At 45.2% G+C, this 18485-nt stretch overlaps 2 protein-coding genes across 2 annotated transcripts; one reads left to right on the forward strand and one right to left on the reverse strand.

The window, feature by feature from the left end:
- The first annotated feature begins 399 nt into the window (after positions 1 to 399).
- On the forward strand, positions 400 to 1812 carry LOC127310707 (F-box/FBD/LRR-repeat protein At5g22660-like). The gene is made up of 3 exons (XM_051341357.2): positions 400 to 1257; positions 1376 to 1537; positions 1627 to 1812. Exons 1-3 carry the CDS (start codon positions 400 to 402, stop codon positions 1810 to 1812), a joined length of 1206 nt encoding a protein of 401 aa, XP_051197317.2.
- Positions 1813 to 6125: 4313 nt separating this feature from the next.
- LOC127308687 (uncharacterized protein At4g28440) lies at positions 6126 to 8657 on the reverse strand. The gene is made up of 2 exons (XM_051339580.2): positions 8284 to 8657; positions 6126 to 6574 (listed from the first exon to the last, which is right to left on the reverse strand). Exons 1-2 carry the CDS (start codon positions 8483 to 8485, stop codon positions 6381 to 6383), a joined length of 396 nt encoding a protein of 131 aa, XP_051195540.1. The 5' UTR covers positions 8486 to 8657; the 3' UTR covers positions 6126 to 6380.
- Positions 8658 to 18485: the final 9828 nt, after the last annotated feature.

Below are 18485 nucleotides of genomic sequence, written 5' to 3' on the forward strand. Positions count from 1 at the left end.
CAGTTTATCTGGTCCGAGGGGGATTTACTAAGTTTACCCACAAAATCAGATTTTGATTAAGAAAAACCCTGTCCAAAAGAGTTCCAAAATGGAAAACGCGAGTCCATGTTCCTGACGGCATCCATCTGTCCTTCTATAACATCTCTATCTCTCCACCCTCGTTCCGTCTTCTGATCGTTTTTTGGCTCACAGCGCCGACGACGGCCGCCGCCGGCCGCCGACAGGCATCCATCTGTGATTTATCTGTACATCCCAAAAGGAAAGAGGGAGTCCGTCCTCCTCACGAGTTGGACTTGCCCACCGCCGCACGGCATGCATCCCAAATGGAAGCGGCAGCCCCGACGACGGCCCGCCGCCAGGCATCCACCTGTTCGTCCATCTCGCCGCTTGGTAGACGCAATGCCTCCTAGGAAGAAGCACAAGAGTGCACCGCGGGTGAGCGGCCCCGACCGCATAGGCGACCTCCCTGACTGCATCCTCCAGCACGTCCTCTCCTTCCTCCCAGCGCAGGCGGCCGTGCAGACTTGCGTGCTCGCCCGCCGCTGGCGCGACCTCTGGAGGTCCACCAGATGCCTGCGCATCGTTAACCTTCACGATGAAATCCAATACATCCGCAAGTTCGTGGACCATCTGCTGATCCTTCGTGAGCGCACCGACCTGGACACTGTTGAGATCAAATTCAGTTGTGAATACTGGGAAGAAGACGTGGCCTATGTGAACCTATGGATCCGTTTCGCCGTCATGTACAATGTCCGGGTGCTCACCCTTCATGTCTCTCATCGTTATCTTCACCTACACGACCTGCCTCTTGTCTCTCGGCATCTCACAACATTGGACCTTTACGGTCTAGCCCTAGAAGAGAAAGTTCTCGGCTTTGCTAGCTGCCCAGCGTTGGAGAATCTGAAGATGAGTCTCTGCGAAATCCATGCTGCAAGGATATCGTCCCGTTCCCTCAAGCATTTGAGCATCACCGACTGCCGCTCAGACTTGGATGATTGCCGGGTCCGTGTTTCTACTCCGGGCCTTGTATCGCTGGAGCTACTTGACTTTCTGTGGAGAACACCTTTTTTTGAAAACATGGCGCTGCTAGAGAGTGCACGTGTGAGTATTAGCGAATACTGCCATGATGATGTCTCTTGGAATTATTATGATTCTGGTGTTCTCGATGGAGCTAATAACAATGCAGGCAGCGATTGTGTGCTTCTGGGTGGTTTGTCAAGTGCTAGGCACCTTGAGTTGCGATCTGATGGTACAAAGGTATGCCACTTGTCTTTAAATCATTTATGTTATGTTACGCCTTTTTTGTGTTCCACTATCTACATTGCTTCTGCGTATAGGATACTTGATTTGTTTAATTTTTGTGTTTTATTTCCAGTACATTTTTAGAAGAGATGTGAAGCATTGCCCGATATTTAGCAAGTTAAAGACTTTAATACTCAATGAGTACTGGTGCGAGGCTCCTGACTTCAGTCCACTAGCTTGCATCCTGAAAAAATCACCAGTTCTAGAGAAGCTCACTCTTCAACTCTTTTCCAAGGTACGTATAAATCTTCTGACAGGGAAATTGCTGCATTGTTGAAGTTATTACCGATTCTTCATCTTGGTTTTCAATTCTTTCTGCTTCAGGGACCAAATCATAAAGTGGAAATGAAAGGATGCTACAGCTCAACAGAGAAATCATCTGCAATATCAGAGCACCTTAACACAGTTGAAATCAAGTGTAACGTGGTGGATGAGAAGATTCTCGAAGTCATGAAGTTCCTGAAGGCATTTAACATACGTAAGCTAACTACTCTTTATATTCTGATTTAGCTTTCATATGAGGGGAAAAAACTGCAAAAGCAAGCAGTGAAGAAGAAACTTCTGAATTCTGTACCAAGAACAGTTCGTACGGGTACTAAATTATTTGAGACATGAAAATCTGGAGCATGTCTGGTGAAGCGCAAAAGGCAAAACAAGTATATAATCCATTTTGTTGGCAACGGAATTTAACTGTGCTGAATAAATTATCAGTATAACATAACATGTGGACTTCTTGGTTGGTTCTGGTCTTGTGGGCACTTGTACAAATGTCTGAGTCGATTAATTAGAGTAGTGATAGCATCTTCGCATGTTGACGCATCTTTAGAAAGGTGAAATAAGGAACTCAAATGTGTGCAGTGATATTCTAGTCTGACTCGTTTTGTTGTTGCATAATTGGTGCTAATCAATAACAATTTTTACTGTCTCGTTGGATATGAGCAACTGCTTGTTCATGAGGGCAAAATTATACAGTATTTGATTCGTTTTTAATAGCAGCGTGATATCCTTACATTATATACACATAGTATGACGTCCTTACATTATAATATACACATAGTATGATGTCCTTACATTATAGCTTTGCAAGTGACTCATTTCATTGTTCCTGGGAAGTCTTTACAATATACCATGGTTTTAAATAGCCGGCTACAGGCTATAGCCGCAGCCTGCCAAAACAGCTATAGCCGGCTATTTAAGGACTTTAGCACCTTTAGCCGGGAGAGGCTATAGCGGCTATTTAAAACAGAGCAATTTACATTACATTTTCTTCATAAAGAAAGGTCTGTACATAACATTATCGAGCGGTATGCTTGATAAGTAACCTCAACCAACAAACAGTATGTCATGATTCTTATTTCACTTTTCCTTCACCATGAAGTTTGCTTATGACCTATCTTGCACTCTCATCTTGGAGCGGTTTAGCTAGCTGTTTTTCTGATAGATTGCCGGATTAAGCTAGAAAAGTATAGAGAATATAATCAAAGTCTGCTCATATTCATGTCAAGATAAGTTGCACGTGCTAAAGTGAATCTCCTACACACAATCGCTTTCAAAACTGAGCATTTTTTACTAGTGCAGAAACGCCAGACTCTTATATTTTCTTCTCATTTTTGTACAGGATTCAGTTCCGGGTAAAGGTGACAAGATCTTGGCTGCCACTGGATCAGCCATCTCTTGACTATTGAAGAGTGCAAGGCTGAAGCATATATGCTGCGACAATGTTTCTATTTTTTGTTTTATTGTTTTTGCGCTCTAGAATCCGCAATATATCCTGTAATTTCTCTTGAGTGCGGATTTTGTACGCCCACGCATGAGTGTGGGTGTATTCTGTACCGCTCGTTCGTTCATTGAGATTCGCACTAGTACATGCTAGTTGGACATTGTTTTCTCCCATCCCCAATTTATCTGTCTCATCTTCTCTCCTTTTCTCGTGGCTTTTCTGCATGCGAGCAGGGACAGGAGGTCAGGCTTTGTCCATGTCAGAAGGTAGCTTTAGGTAGCTAGAGATGCAACTTGCAGTTCCTGTCGGAGCAGTTCTCCTTTTCCCGTTCTCTTCCAAAACAACTTGCAGTTCTTGTAGCAAAGTGGATGGAACGGCGCACGGGTCTCGCCGCCGATGTATTTGGGGCGCCGTCGGTCTGGCGGGGCATGATGCGGTCGCCGAAGCTGCAGAGTATCTTGAAGCGGAAGCTTCCGCCGCCACCGTCAAGCTGGGCGCGGTCCAGCATGCAGGTCACGCGAGCATCCACGCCTTTGAACCGTCGGCGTCGGACAGCCGTGTGCGAGGCTCCTCCGTGCCCTGTCGTCCCTGCCCTCGCGAGCATGCGGGTGCTCCAGCAGTCCAGCTGCATACCAACCAAGGTAGGCTGTTGCCGGCCAGTGTGGCCACTTGCGCCGGTGTGAAGTAGTGCCCTGCTCGGCTCATGCGTCGTCCTGCCCGTGGCCGTGGACGCGCGCATGCCGGCCAAGTTCTGCAGCTCATCGATGCGCGCACGTCTGCCAAGGAAGCAAGCGCTGGCTTAAGAATTTTGCTAGTCTAGCTAGCACTTGCGTCAAGCAAGCCGGTGGATGGATGGGCGGTGATCTAGCTAGCAGTTTTGCTAGCAAGCAAGCTTGTAGATGGATACGGCTGAAAAATACAGAAAAATAAACAGTTCATTTGATTTGCGAGTTCCGATGGAGGAACCATCCCCAAATTTTCGAAAACAAATATGTCGGCGTCCCAAAAGCAGTGCGCTGGCACCGTTTCATCAATGGCGACGGATAGTATACATACAACTGAAGAGAGAAAGAGAGGGAGAGAGAGAGAGCCAAGCATCAATGGTGAGCCGTTGCGAATCCTGAACCTCTAAATTCCGGAGTAGAGTACATTGCAAGGGAAATTTTGCGCCCAATTTAACAAGTATGACACAATTGGCTGTTGTATCCACCCACAATCCTAATAAAACACCCACGCCTAAAACAATGCGATTCCTTCCCGTCCAGTACACCAAAGGGAGAACAATAGGAAAATAAATCTGAACCCGAAATGCAGTGTAATGAAAGCATCATCCATCGGCGTCGGCGACGAAGCTGCAATTATTTCCCAGGTAGAGGCGGGAGAAGCCGGCGTGGTCCGCGACCTATGGCTTGTCACCAGCGCCGGCGACGTGGGAGACGGCCCAGGCCAGCATCTCCCATAAGTCAGCATATGCGGCGGGTATGGGGTCCTCGAGCCGCACCTGCGCGTAGGGCGCCTTGACCGCAGAGACGAGGGAGTCCGCGAGCGGCCGCATCCGGCGAGTCGAGCGGCAGCACCCCGTGGACCTGCTTCTCCGTGTTGTTCGGGAAGAAGGTGTCGGCGAGGTTCCCCGACAACTTGATCTTGCTCAACGATGGCGACGATGGTGGTGGTCTTGGCGTCACCACCGAGCAGCCGCCGGAGCAGCCGCCGTGATCCGTCGGCGTGGCCACTGAGCCGCCGCCGGAGCAGCCGCCGTGTGCTGTCGGCGTGGCCACCGAGCCGCCACCGGAGCAGCCGCCGTGATCCGTCAGCGTGGCCACGGAGCCGCCTCCGGAGCAGCCGCCGTGCACCGTTGGCGTCATGGTGGCCGGATGCGTCGCAGCTGCGGACGTCGGTGTCGTGATGACCAAGACATGGTGCAGCTATGGGAGAAAGGTGTGGAGGAGGGGATGGTGGAGAAGGAGTTGGGGAGGGGATGATAGAGAAAAACCAGAGCCATCCGCGTGACAGGAGAGAGGAAGCAGTGTCCAGAGAGAGAAGAACCACAGGCGAGAGGGATCGGGTGCGGTATGGTTCGTCGCCCCGCGAATCTTGCGTGTCAAAGCGGTTTCAGTGGCTTTTTGACTATTCTAGTGGAACCCACATACTGTGTAAAATTGGAGAAACTGGTTCATAAGGGTTTCTCTCCCATGCTACTTTTTCCGAATCTCAAAGAATCAGATGGCTGGGGCAACATCCACACTCATGCTTGGGTGTACAAATGTATTTCCTAATTTCTCTTGCACTTTGGTTCATGCTGAAAATTATTCAGCTCTTGTACTGGTCACTCCTGGCATTACTTTTTGGCTTTGGCACAGAGGTGATCAGTTTATTTTGTCTTCTGTGCCAAGATCTTGATATTCACAAAAGCGAAACAAAAGATGTTGCTGTAGGTTGCATATGCTTAAATTTTCGGCTGGATGCCATCTAGTTTTTTTTTTTTTTTTTTTTTTTTTTTTTTTTTGAGACCCCTCGATCTGTGTTACAGTTGTAGTATCTGAACTTATGCACTAACTCAACACCACACTCACATCACACACACGCACACCACTAGTGCACAAGTTAGACCCTAGAACTATACACACCGCACACATAATTTGAGTGTCCCTAGGAGCTAGTAGTTGTGGCACATATGTGTGGAGGGGATTTTATTCTGGAGCAAAGCCCCGGTGAGACACCTGAAAATCGTCCCCTGCGGGGATCGATCCCAGGCGGGCTGGCTGGCCACTGCCAAGCCAAGCCACTGCGCTGACCGCGCGTCCTCGGATGCCATCTAGTTATTCGACGTTCTGAAACCTACTCCCTCTCCCACAGTTTATTAATCGTGTGGTGTACCCCTAAGTCGCAAATTTGAACAAGTGTGACTTTTTAGCTCCTAGGCCCTGTATTTTCAGAAACACCAAATCTAAGTTTTTACGGTTTTTATTTTGAATCCCAGACTTGATGTAGCATGTTATCCCTTTAGTTTGTAGTTTGTTACGAGGAGCCACTTGCAACCACCATATAAACAGAATTGGTACTTCAACCGAAAAGAGGCAGCAGACAATGCACAATGCTGAAGTGCTGAACAAGATCATCATAATCATTGTTATGATCACTCGATTACCATTTAGCACTCCCTGTTCAGTGCCCCATTAAACCAAAACATAGCTTCCGCAAGGCAACAAGCAGCTCATATACCCCAGGTCCATCACAGTACGAATCAGCATAACAATAACAATTAATCCATCCAAGATAACATCAACCATCATCGGCTTATTGCTTGTTCAAAACGAATCACTTATGTTCTGCCTTCCTCCTATCCAAAACCTTGTTCTCACATAACCATGGTGATCCTCTCAAACTCGATCAGGGACAGGTTGTTGTCTTCCTTCACCTTGAGCTCCGACGCCGGGCTCTCCGCAGCCTTCACCGTGCCCGACCTGTCCACTGCCAGCCGCATCGACCCCTTGTACATGTCCACCTTTGCATTCTTCAGCTCCACGATCGCACCAACCTTCATTAAGTCCACTGGCAAGAAAACACAGGGCTTCACGTCAGTTTCCATGTTATTTAATGAAGGTTGTGAGAAGGAAAAGATCATAACTGTCAGATTTGCCAAATACCATGAATATATAATTTTGTTTAACTATCCCAGTTGAATACATAAATTAGGACAGTGGCTTCCAAAAAAAATTAAGGTCGGGCAAACTCTATAGTACACAAAATTTGATGCAAAACCCCCAAAAGTAGACACATTAATACTGTTCACCAGAAATCGGAGGCCCTGGTGTGATAAAATGATCTCGTGTTATACATAATTACATTGAGATTGAGTCGGTGCTTCTATTATCCGAGCAACAAATAGATCTCGCATTCTACCTAATTACACTGAGATTGAGTTGGTGCTTATAGTCTTTCGCTGAGATTTAGTGTTTCTAGTCTTTATTTCTTCTTAGATTTTTCATAAACAAAATCAGAAACAATCTTAGTATGATTAGTTAAAAAGAATAGAATATGATTATTGGAAGACATGATGACTATATGAGGATTGAGAAAATAAATGCCTTCATCTTTATGAACCAAACAATAGGTTATCAAGCTCGATCAAACCTTCAAAGGATGAGCTGCCTTACTAGAGGCCCTGAGTTGGACATGCCCGCACGATTCATCAATTAGAATTGAGGTGGAGCGGCAGTTGCCTGCCCGAGTCCCACCACCGTTCGCTAGTCGCCTTGCCCAGAGCAGTTGGAGACAGAGCGAGTCGGGCAATTGTCCCATGCCTGGGCGAGTCCACATGGCCCAACAGGCTAGCACTGCTTTCTCCTATATTTTTTTCGGTCAACAGAAACGAAAGCAGCGTATGTGTACATATACAACCTCTTTTGTACTGAGCCGAGGTAGGGCGAGCGCCTGACCTCGCCCTACCAGTAGCTACACCACTGAATTAGTAAGCACTAGCTCTAGTAGGTTCATTTTGAAATGTACTTGGAAGTCCCACCTTAAAGAATACATGTCAACTGGCAATATCCACCAACTTCCATTTAGAGACGTAACAACTAACACATAATGTCAAGAATAAGTAATAGGTATAGTATATGATCCACTGGTGTGGGCAGCCCTCAAACATGACAAGTACCAAATTACACCTAGAGTTGGGAAAACCATGAGGAGCTAACTGGCTCATGTTTCTACTGAAAACCAGACAGGGCAATCCACCAGAAACCAGCAGGGTCTAGCAAATTCTGCAAACCCAGATAACTGAACCCTGATTAGTCATCAAGCGGTATAATATGCGCAGCGTAAGGAAGACGACCTGCAGAATTAAAATCCCGACGAGCGTGGTGATGAAGAAACCGGGTAATTAAGTGAAGCCAGCAACGTGTACGGGACATTCCGAGAGAAACATCGCTACAATTAGTTCAACTTGGAAGCACTGGACAGGAACCGGCGGGTCATTATTAGCACCGATGAATCGTGATCTGGTAGTAGGGCACTACAATTAGTTCAACTTCGACAGGTAACGGCGGTCATAATTACCACCGAGGAATCGTGATCTGGTAGCAGTATGAGTTAGTAAATACTAGTACCAGATCTGACTATGGAACGGGTAGAATTTGTCACGCTTGACTGATTGTGATTAGATCTGAGTATGGAAACGAAACTAGCCACCACTAGACACATCACAGAAACTAGCGGGGGGAAAGGATGAGGATGAGGATGGGGATGTAAAAAAAAACCTTGGTCGTTGCGCGCGGTGAAGACGACGACCCCGGTGTCGTCCCCGACGATGCACTCGGCGATCCTCATCTGCGGCTGCTGGCGCTGCCTGTCGCGGGAGGGCTGGACGGCGACGGGCTTGGCGCTGAGGACCTTGAGGAGGAGGTTGTAGCCCTGGCTGCAGGGGCGGAGCTCCTCCACCTTGCTCAACGGAGACTCCATCGCCGCTCGCTTGCTTGCCTTGCCGGACTCAACAGGGGAGAGGAGGGGATCTGCCTAGTCCTGTAGATCTGGTAGTCGGGGAACTCCGATCGGATATGTGGATCGAGTCGAGTTGTGATCTGGTCCGGAGCGGCGGCGGATCTGATGTCACGCCAGACAACTGACACAAGCATCCAAGGCCACGGGTGACGTAGATGAAGACAACATAGGGGCGTATTCTAGAACGGAAGGCGTAGTCAGTTCAGACGGTAGCGTAATTACATGGGCCATGTAATGTTTTTTTTTTTGACAGGATATGGGCCATGTAATGTTGGCCAGCGCAAGGAGATCGTTAAATGTGCCAGGTGTCAGGTATGAGAATTGTAAGTTCACCTCTCTGGAAGGACAGGGGGGGCGTGTTGAACAAACGATGCTTCGTCAAGGTAATAATGACACAAAATGTCGCCATCGTCCACCAAACAGTTGGGTTTTCATCGGCAACTATGTCTTCCCGATTCGCCGCCAGGACTAGATGATGGGTCGAGATCGGCCAAATCAGCTGCAAAACCAGCGGACCACCTTGGGTGAAGGGACCGACCACCGCCACCGATCCCTCGTGATGCGGAGCCAAAGCAGGACCAGATCCGCAAGCGCTATTATTGCCCGCCGATGATCAACAAGTAATGCCCGCATAGGCAAGGCCCCCCAACAAGGCCCATCTCAGCTGATGCCTCTTGCTGACCACCGCCGTAGGGACTTGCCGTCGTGCTCCCGCCGTTGTTGCCCGCCGTCAACAACAACGAAGTCGAAGATCAAGCCGTCGCCCTAGAACTGTCTGCGCTCGAGGAGAAACCGTTGTCGCTGAACCACCCAGGCTTTTCCTTGGCGTCTTTGCTAACGTCGGCGAAAGGGAGGATGGGCGAGGAGAGGCGGCTTGGGCGCCCCGGTGCGGCGCGCTGCCGCCACACTGGAGCAGGGTAGAGTTCGACAGCGGGTGTGGTTCCTCTCGCTACTGGGGAGAAAGAACTATCTTTTCATGTCTAATCCTAAGAATCATCCTACGAGCCCGGGCTGCCTTGTGCCATTCCGTGACATGGGTATTTGCTAAGTAGACACGAGGGATTCGCTTATATGGGTGAATCACATTTTTCTCTAGCATGAATGGATAATCATATAGCTCAAGTGACATCAATGTTCACTAGAGATATCAATATGGGTTCCAGAGTGTTGTTTTGGCTCATGGGAGTACATGCTCCCTTTATTTTAAATTGTCAAAAAAAATGAAAAAAATTCACATTTATTTTTTCACGTGCGACGTGCCCATAAAGTCTTTTCATGAAAATTCGATTTGTCATCTAAAATGTGAAAAGGACAAAAAATGGTGATAAAAATAAGACTTTTGCGAAGATAATTTTTCTCTTTTTTATATAGCCACAATCGTTTTTTCACGAAACTTGACGAACACATATATTACAGAGATGTACATGTAGAATTTTTGTCAAAAAATTTCAACACTTTGAAATATATATGGTATAGAAAGCCGAATTGAATTTCCGACCGTCTGCACCCAGCGGCTTCAATTTGCTACGAACACGCGGCTGCTTACGTAAACATTTTGGTACTCGTAGTGAAAAATGGACATGTACTTCTCGTAGAAAAACATAGAGAGGCCATTTTGGTACTCGTAGTGAAAAATGGACATGTACTTCTCGTAGAAGAACATAGAGAGGCGTTATTGCATGGCTTAAACAAAAGAATTTGAGGAAAAAAAAACACAGCTGCATCTCCCCACTTGTAATTGGGTTGAGGGCCGACACGACCGGGCCCAGACGCCAGCTGCGGTACTGCTCCCCACTTGTAATTGGGCTAGGGCCGACACGACCGGGCCAGCAGTGTGCCCCCTCGTCATCTGGGTTACAAGTTCGCGCCACCGAACTCGGCGAGCAGTTTTTCCAAACTTCGCTATATAAACTGGCGGTAATTCTCGTAACTTTCCGAGGTGGGACTATTTCCGCTGAACGACCAGCACCAGAGGCTTTGAGAGAGAATATTTACCGGGCCTGCACACAGGCCGTCCTCGATCGTTGTCGAAAGAAACGGGTTCGCATACGGCGCCACCTCCGCCTCCTCCCGGCGATGTGCAGCTCGCCGGCGACCTCTCCCCTTTCCCTGCGGCCGAGACTCCCCTCCTTCCTCTCCCTGGATCCTCCCTCCACTCTGCTTCTCTGTTACGGCGGATCTTGATTTCCTGATGAACACACCCAGGACGTTGAGTACCCTTTCTCGTTGCTGCAGCCACCTCGCTCCACCAGCAACATGAGCTATAACCAGCAGACAAAACCAGCATCGGCGGCAAGAAGAGGTCCCTGCTCCTGCATTTCGCACTTCCGCAAGCTGCAGGTGAGAGCAAACAGCCCACCTCTCCCCCGCTCCCTAAACGACGACTGCATGACTGCATTTTTAACTGAAAGTCACCTTCAAGTGCCAATGTTTTTTTGGCATATTTGCAGCTGTTCTTCACCGATTAGTACTGCAGTAATATGTTACTGAAGTAACCACGACAATTCGCATGTAGTAGTTCATGGACCATTTGAATCTGTTGTAGGAGATGCATTGGATCAAAACTAGGAAGGGAAACTGTAGAAACGGTTGACATGAACCAGTGCTTATTTTCGTTCTTTGTTTTCAGATGCTTTTTTCGGGGGGGACAGGAGGTAGGATGTGTGGATTCCATGGGAATGCGCATGGATGTAGTACTAAATTTCCATGCCTATTCCATATGTAGTTTCACATGTGTTGTTTGTATGCAGGGCCTACATTTCTCTGCATTTTTCTGAAGATGCAATTTGTGCCCACTAGAGTGTACAACTGTGATGTCGCTTTGTGTACAATTGTGATTTCTTGAGTATACCTGCCCCCCTAGAAGTCTTTCTCTGTCATACTTGTTTGTGCTGCAAAGTCTACATTTTTTTTTGATGTGTTATTAGTTGTTGATGATGGTAGAATCCTATCCGAATCACACATTCTGGATGATATACACAGTTAGTCTCCCTCTGCCTGATAAAATTTTTGTATATTCCTTGGCAAACGTCAGGAAATAGTATTTGAAGCGTTGCTACAGTTATAAACTTTGGCATTGCTGGTGACTGCTCTAGAAGAGGGAGCACATCGTCGCCTCGAACCTGCCCACTGCAACCCGGAGCGCAAAGAACCGTGGCAGCGGGGGATGTGTGCAGTAGGTGCAGTTGCAGGTAGAGTGGCGCAAGGAAGCACACGTGGCGGTGGCGACGTGGCACTGGTGCGCTGCTCCATGGGTGGCTTCTCCTAAGTGCCATGTGTTAAAATATGTTGCTTTACCTCTTTTCATTAGTTTGGACTTTTAGGATAGTGACAAGCGCATACGTTTAGTATGGTATGAGAGCCAAAAGGTCTGGAGATCAAAACCTGTCAAACACACTATTAATATACTAAAATAGTTGTGATCTGTCATAAGGTCTCGGGACAAATCCTGCCAAACGCACTATTAATATAAAATAGTTGCGATCTAACCTCAATCCCACGTCTTAGCCTAGACATGAGGGAGAGTGTTAAAATACGTTGCCTAGCTCTTTCCATCAATTCGAATGTTTGAAATAGTTGGCTAGCGCATACGTTCAATACCATGTCGTTGAGATGCCGTGGGAAGCGGCGGTTTGTGAAAATAGAGGGATGATGTGGCGTTCTGTTTGATCATCGGTGGTCGACACAACTAGGGATGCAACAACGTTGTCGACTTGTGGGCACGCTTGATCCTATCATACATTTGCTGCATGCTTAATCCACAGTGCATATGTTCACTGAATTGGTCAAATATAAATGGAAGGGTGAAGTAATGATATTGGTAAAATATTCATTGATGTTTCTGCCCGATTCTAACTTTTCTAAGGTTTGCTAACCTGTAGCTGGAGTTGGTCAAATATTCATTGATGTTTCTGCCTCCTTATATTCCTTTTTTTACTGGAGGTATAATACATGCTCAGCTTTGGGTAATTATGTGCATCCAGACTTGCACAAGTGACGGGTGCGCGCGGGTGGACAATGCCGAGGCGTGTTGTTGTTCCTGTATGTTCTCCAATGCCTTGCAGTTTTGGTAGCAATGTCATTCTATGTTCCCACATGTATGTTGTATATGGTGCATGTGGTTGTCAAGATCCTCCTCCAAAGAACCACTGGACTAAGCTGGAGAGGGGTACGTACACACCTTATTAGATGGCAGCATTTGCAGCGACATCTAGGATTATTTCCACTGTTGTTTCTTGCTTGACACATATGATGAGTTGGTGATTTTCTCATGTAGAAAAACTGGACATGCTGCATAGATGAGGCTTTGTTGTTCAAGCCGCCTGTCGTATTTGTTTGTAGAGGCCAGTAAAGAACCTTTTGTTGCGGAATATCCTCTGCAGTGGAATTATCTACGAGCATAAGGTAAGACTATATATTGAGCACAGTCATGATTTGTTTTAGATATTTCCTTGAAATTTTAATGTCTCAGAGAATCATCTTGAGAAGATTGGAAATACACCTTTAGTTTCTATCCTGCCGGCTTGGTCAAATATTTACTTACAAATTAGAATCTTTTAAGTTGTAACAAGAGTTCAAATCATTGTTCTTTCTGAATTAATGTTAAGATAGTAGATCTCCATACTTACCCACCCTGTTCCAGACTCTCTTCATTTTGATTTTAAAGTAATGGACCACATTTTACTTCTTCAGATACACCAGGATCTTGTGTTATCTTGTCGTTTCTGTACAGGACTCAGTTTCGTGCAAGGATGACAAGATCTGTGCTGTCGGTGGATCTGTGATCTCTTGACTTTTCAGAAATGCAAGTTTGTATGATGCGACGATTGTTTCCATCTTTTGTCTATTTATTATGCATCTTATGCCAATTCTACTCAGAGGAACGGTGTAGAATCCACTCTATATTATTGTTGAAACTAGAATTGTAATCGACAGGGACCAGGAACAAATGATTCAACTGTGTGCTTTATTGATCAATGATTCGAACTTACATACAATAGAAACAGGCGCATCCAAGAGATGCGACGGTTTGATAAGGTGCCTCTTCATTCACGACCATGTCAGAAAAGGAGAGTGGGGATTATTCCTAATAACCATCAAGGTTATTTATTTTAAACTCCCCCATAATCACCGCTTGATTGTATTAAAGTTCGTCATCTTGATTAAATCTCCTCAAAAACCCTGTGGAAAAAATGTGGGGAGTGATGTAGGATATGCTGTTAAAACTCCTTCAAACCCAGTGGGAATATAAGGAGAAAATAATATAACATATAATTGGTATTGTCTCTTTGTTAACTCGTTACGAGAAAAAAACTTGTAAAAAGGGAAAAATCCATAGAGTTCAGAGACCAATGTATGTCGTGTATACTTCCCTAAAAACCTCGGTGGGGAAAACAGGAAGTATGACATATCTTCTTGTGTTGATATTACCTCGTTAAAAACCTTGATGAGAACCTATATAGTAAACTCATAAAGGAAAAAAGAGTGTAATATGATGCTTTGAACATGATTCATTCAGGAATATACTCCCCCTTGAAAGTGCATAGAGCCCCCATGTGTGGTTTTGGTAATGAATTACAATCCCTATGGACTAATGGTTGCATTGAGTTATATGTGTAGGAGTTGTCCATAGGCAATGCTTGAACGATTAGTTGGCGTCAGGGTTGCAATACGAAGAAATGAGGTGCAAGTTCAAGATGAGTCAACTCGAAGAGCTCACATGCTTGAAGCTTGCCATTCATATGTGCTCATGGATATGGGAAGATGCACAAAAGAAGAAGTTCTCCTATAGTGGATTATGGAGGAGCAATCCGCAAGACATCAAGCAAGCACAATCAAGAACGGTGTTCCATTCTTGTTGCGGTCAAGATCATCATCATCGAGCTAAAGTGGAAGCGCAATTTTAAGGTTTGCTCTTGATAGAGTTTCTTTTTACCGGTCTCGTGGTTTAGTTGGGAGACCGGTTAATAGGATAGTGGTCGTTCTATCAAGGGGCTCTCGAGTGAGTAACTCGATCGTATCGTTCCGAGTGCGGTCAAACATTTGCATCCTTGCATTATCTTTCTTGGCTGTATTTGGATCTTATCCATGTGGTGTTTTAGAACTTGTGGTTATTTTCATGACAAGCTCTAGTTCATCAAAAATGGATTTCGGGTTTAGCACTTGTTGTGTTTTCGATATCGGTGATTTTCCCGGTTTCTCGTACTGAGAGGTTTCACTCTAAAAATAATAGAAAATCATCCCCAACTAGTATCCATATTTTCACTCTTTGTTGGGGTAGCTCTTATCTTCCTCTTTCCAACAAAATTGGTTTCATGTCGATCGGAGTTTCCAAACTCTAGTTGTTGATTTTCTAAATTTTCCCAAAGAGAGGAGTTTGGGCTGGCCGGTAGTACCGCACGAGCACGGACGGTTGTACAGCCCGAGGTACCGCCCAGGATACCTGAAATATGCCAAACTTACAGTACCCTCGCGACCGCGGCCGGTACCGCGGGCGGCCTCTTCCCCACACGGCCACCCCAACGGGCAGATTTTTGGGGCCGCCTTTTTAAGTCATTTCTCTCTCTCTCTTTGGCTTGCTTCTTCTTCCTCCTCCTCTCTCTCAAGCTCACCACCATTGTTGTTGACTTTTTGTGAGCTTGATCTCTCTCCCCAACCAATGATTCTTGCATCTATTTGAGAGAAAGGTTGAGGAGATCTAGATCCACACTTTGACCAAGCCAAATCAACTCTTTGTGAGTGAATCTTTGGGATCTAGATCTTGGAGAACTTTGTGTTCTTATTTTGTTCTTCATCTCTTATTCCCCCAATAGCTTTAGTAGCTTTGTTGTAATTTGAGAGTGAATGATTTGGGCATCTTTGTGGTGTTCTATCCATTGCATTTGGTGCATCGGTTTGACTTCTCCGCGGTGATACATGTAGGTGAAAGTTCGTGAGATATTCACTTCAGGAGCTTGTTCCTCTTGGGTATTTGGACCCTAGACAGCTTAGTGGTCTTTTGGGGACTCCAATTAGGTTTTGGAGATTCTTCAAGGGCAAGGCCTTTGTGGTGATTTATTGGGAGCCTCCAATTAAGTTGTGGAGATAGCCCCAAGCTTTGTGCAGGTTCGGTGACCGCCCTAAGGTTCCATAGTGGATCGAGGACATCCCTTTTGGTGGGAATTCTCGAGGATAATACGGTGACCCTTGTGCGTTTGAAGTGACTTGTCCTCCACACCGCTCCAACGGAGAGTAGCACTCGCAAGAGTGTGAACTTCGGGATGCATCGTTGTCTCCGCGTCACTTCGGTTATTCTTATACCCGAGCTCTTTACTTATGCACTTTACTTTGTGATAGCCTTCGTGCTTTAAGTTATATATCTTGCTATCACGTAGTTGCTTGAGTTGCTTAGCATAAGTCGTTGATGCACATAGGTGAACCCTAGTTATATAGGTTTTGTGCTTGACAAATTAAACGCTAGTTTTATTCCGCATTTGTTAAGCCATATTCGTAAAAAAATTAAACCGCCTATTCACCCCCCTCTAGGCGGCATCCATGTCCTTTCACCCCTGATTCTTGCAAATTTTAAAGCCGTTGCATACCAATTCCATAAATTACTTCTGGAATGCTGAAGTTGGAAGAAACTGTATGAACAAACCAACGAGGTTATCGCATGATTTGACTTGCAAGATGTTTATTCCCCAACTCTTCTGAAGTTCATGGAGATAAAACTATTTATTTAGAGGCAATATGCTTAGTGATATTGCTCTCGATGTATCATATTTGTATCTATGCAACACAAGCAACATTATCTATGAAGATAATGGCCGATGATTCAAGAGAACCAATACCACATGACTCATGCATGTTGTTTATCATTCTGTAAAGTTACACGTGTTAACACGACTTTGTATTTTAGAATGATTGGTAGGTGTAGTCACCGGAGTCTATTTCGAAGACATCAATGGAGTGACGCTTCTACCAGCCAATAAACTTTGCCATGTGAAGGAGGATCCGGCCTTGGCCCCTGCATTTAAAATATCTCCTTGAGGAAAATACTTTGCTCTTAAGATCGTAGCACAAAAAGAATTTGGTTCAGTAATAAGACGCCAAACCTGCTTTGCAAGCTTTGCTAGGTTGAAAGAATGAAAATCTTTAAATCTCATACCTCCTTCAATTTTGGGTAGCACAATTTTCACCACGCAAACCAATGCATCCTTTTACTATTCTAATCATCACCCCACTGGAATTGTGCTATATCATCAATCATTCTTTTGCAAACACCAATTGGAATATGAAAAACCGACATGGCATACACTGAAATGGCTGGAGCAACAACTTTCAATAAATGTATTTACCACTAATTGATAGTTGTTTCTCCTTCCATCCATTTATCTTCTGGATAACCCTTTTAACGAGATGGATAAAGAAATCACTCCTATCAGCCCCCACTAGAGCCGGGAGACCAAGATACTTATCAGATAAAGCTTATGTATCTATGTGGAGTGTCACACAAATTTATGCTCTAATAAGCACATTGGTATTTGGAGAAAAGTAGATGCTTGACTTAGCTAAACTTGCCAACTGGCCCGAGTTTGCACAATAGGTATCCAACACTTGATGTAAGGAAGTTGCATTGTGCGTGTACGCCTTCATGAGAATAAGAGAACCATCAACGAAAAGTAAATGTGAAATCGATGGTGTATTTCTGCACACCCTTATCCCATTGGTGCCACCAACTTCTTCTTCATGCAACAAAAGGCTAGAAAGACCTTCTGCACATAAAAAGGAAAAAATATGGAGAGAGGGGATCTCCCTGACGGAGACCCCAAGTAGTTTTACCTCCACATTTATTGATGGTAGTCACACACTCATAGACCATCAAAACATTGTCCATAATAAGATGCCCCAGAATAAAAGCACTTTTCATGGGGAGATAACTTTCGGGAGAACTCCTTTTAACCATGCCGTCAACATCTTGGAGATTATTTTGTAAATCACGTTGCATAGTCTTATTGGCTAGATCCGTTCATTTTGTCTCATGTGCTCTCTTAGGCTTAGCATCATGTTACTTCCCTACCATTAATGACTATATTTTAGTAAACGTGCACTATTTTGAATGACTTTTTGCCGTATTTTGTTCCTGGTGACAACATAGTCACAATATGCTTGATCTTAGGAGTTATTGTCGGGCTCCTCTGAATCCTATAAAACAAGCCTCCTGGTGAGAACATAGTTACAATATGCTTGATCATAGAAGGAGTCATCGTCAGGCTATTCCCTCTAAATTCCTATAAGACAAGCCTTTATCTTTCAAAGTTTTGTAGCCACAGAGGTGCCTTTATTGTAATTTCTAGTTCGATTATTGCGTGCAGTTCTTTGGCAGATAGTTTGAATAAATCGGGTTGCGCTATGTTTTGGTTCGTGAGCTCTTGCAGTCATCAGCGAGACACCCTCATTAGAGATGATACTTTCATCCACGCCGAGGGAGGTCTTTAATGGTGCCATAGGAAACTTGTTTCGGGCACGATAAATGAGAAGAAACCTTGTTGTTTGTCACATGGCATTGTCTGGGGAGAAGCTAATACACATATGTAGTTAGTTTGCCGATTGTTGGATCACTTGTGTCGACTGAGTAAATGCTGATGTATTACCCTACGGACGGTGCCAAAAAGAAACTTAATCGAGAATCCATACTATCTGGAATTTGATTTATGTACAGATTTCAATATCTGAAAATTTATTTATTTGATTTAATATATCGTCGTAGCAATGGACGCGCTTTGTGCTAGTAATAATTGTAGATCTTTATCGTGATCTGACGTTCTCTACTATGTACTCTCTCCGGTCGAGTTTAATCGACGCGGAGAATGACCTGTGTATGCATGTATCTTACTGCTGGGGCCTGCGTTAATTAAATCCGGACAGAGGCAGTAGTGCATTAATGTAATAATTATATCGCAGATTTTCATCGTACGGATAA

The sequence above is a fragment of the Lolium perenne genome, chromosome 6, assembly GCF_019359855.2.
Source record: "Lolium perenne isolate Kyuss_39 chromosome 6, Kyuss_2.0, whole genome shotgun sequence".
In the NCBI taxonomy this organism is placed as follows: domain Eukaryota; kingdom Viridiplantae; phylum Streptophyta; class Magnoliopsida; order Poales; family Poaceae; genus Lolium; species Lolium perenne.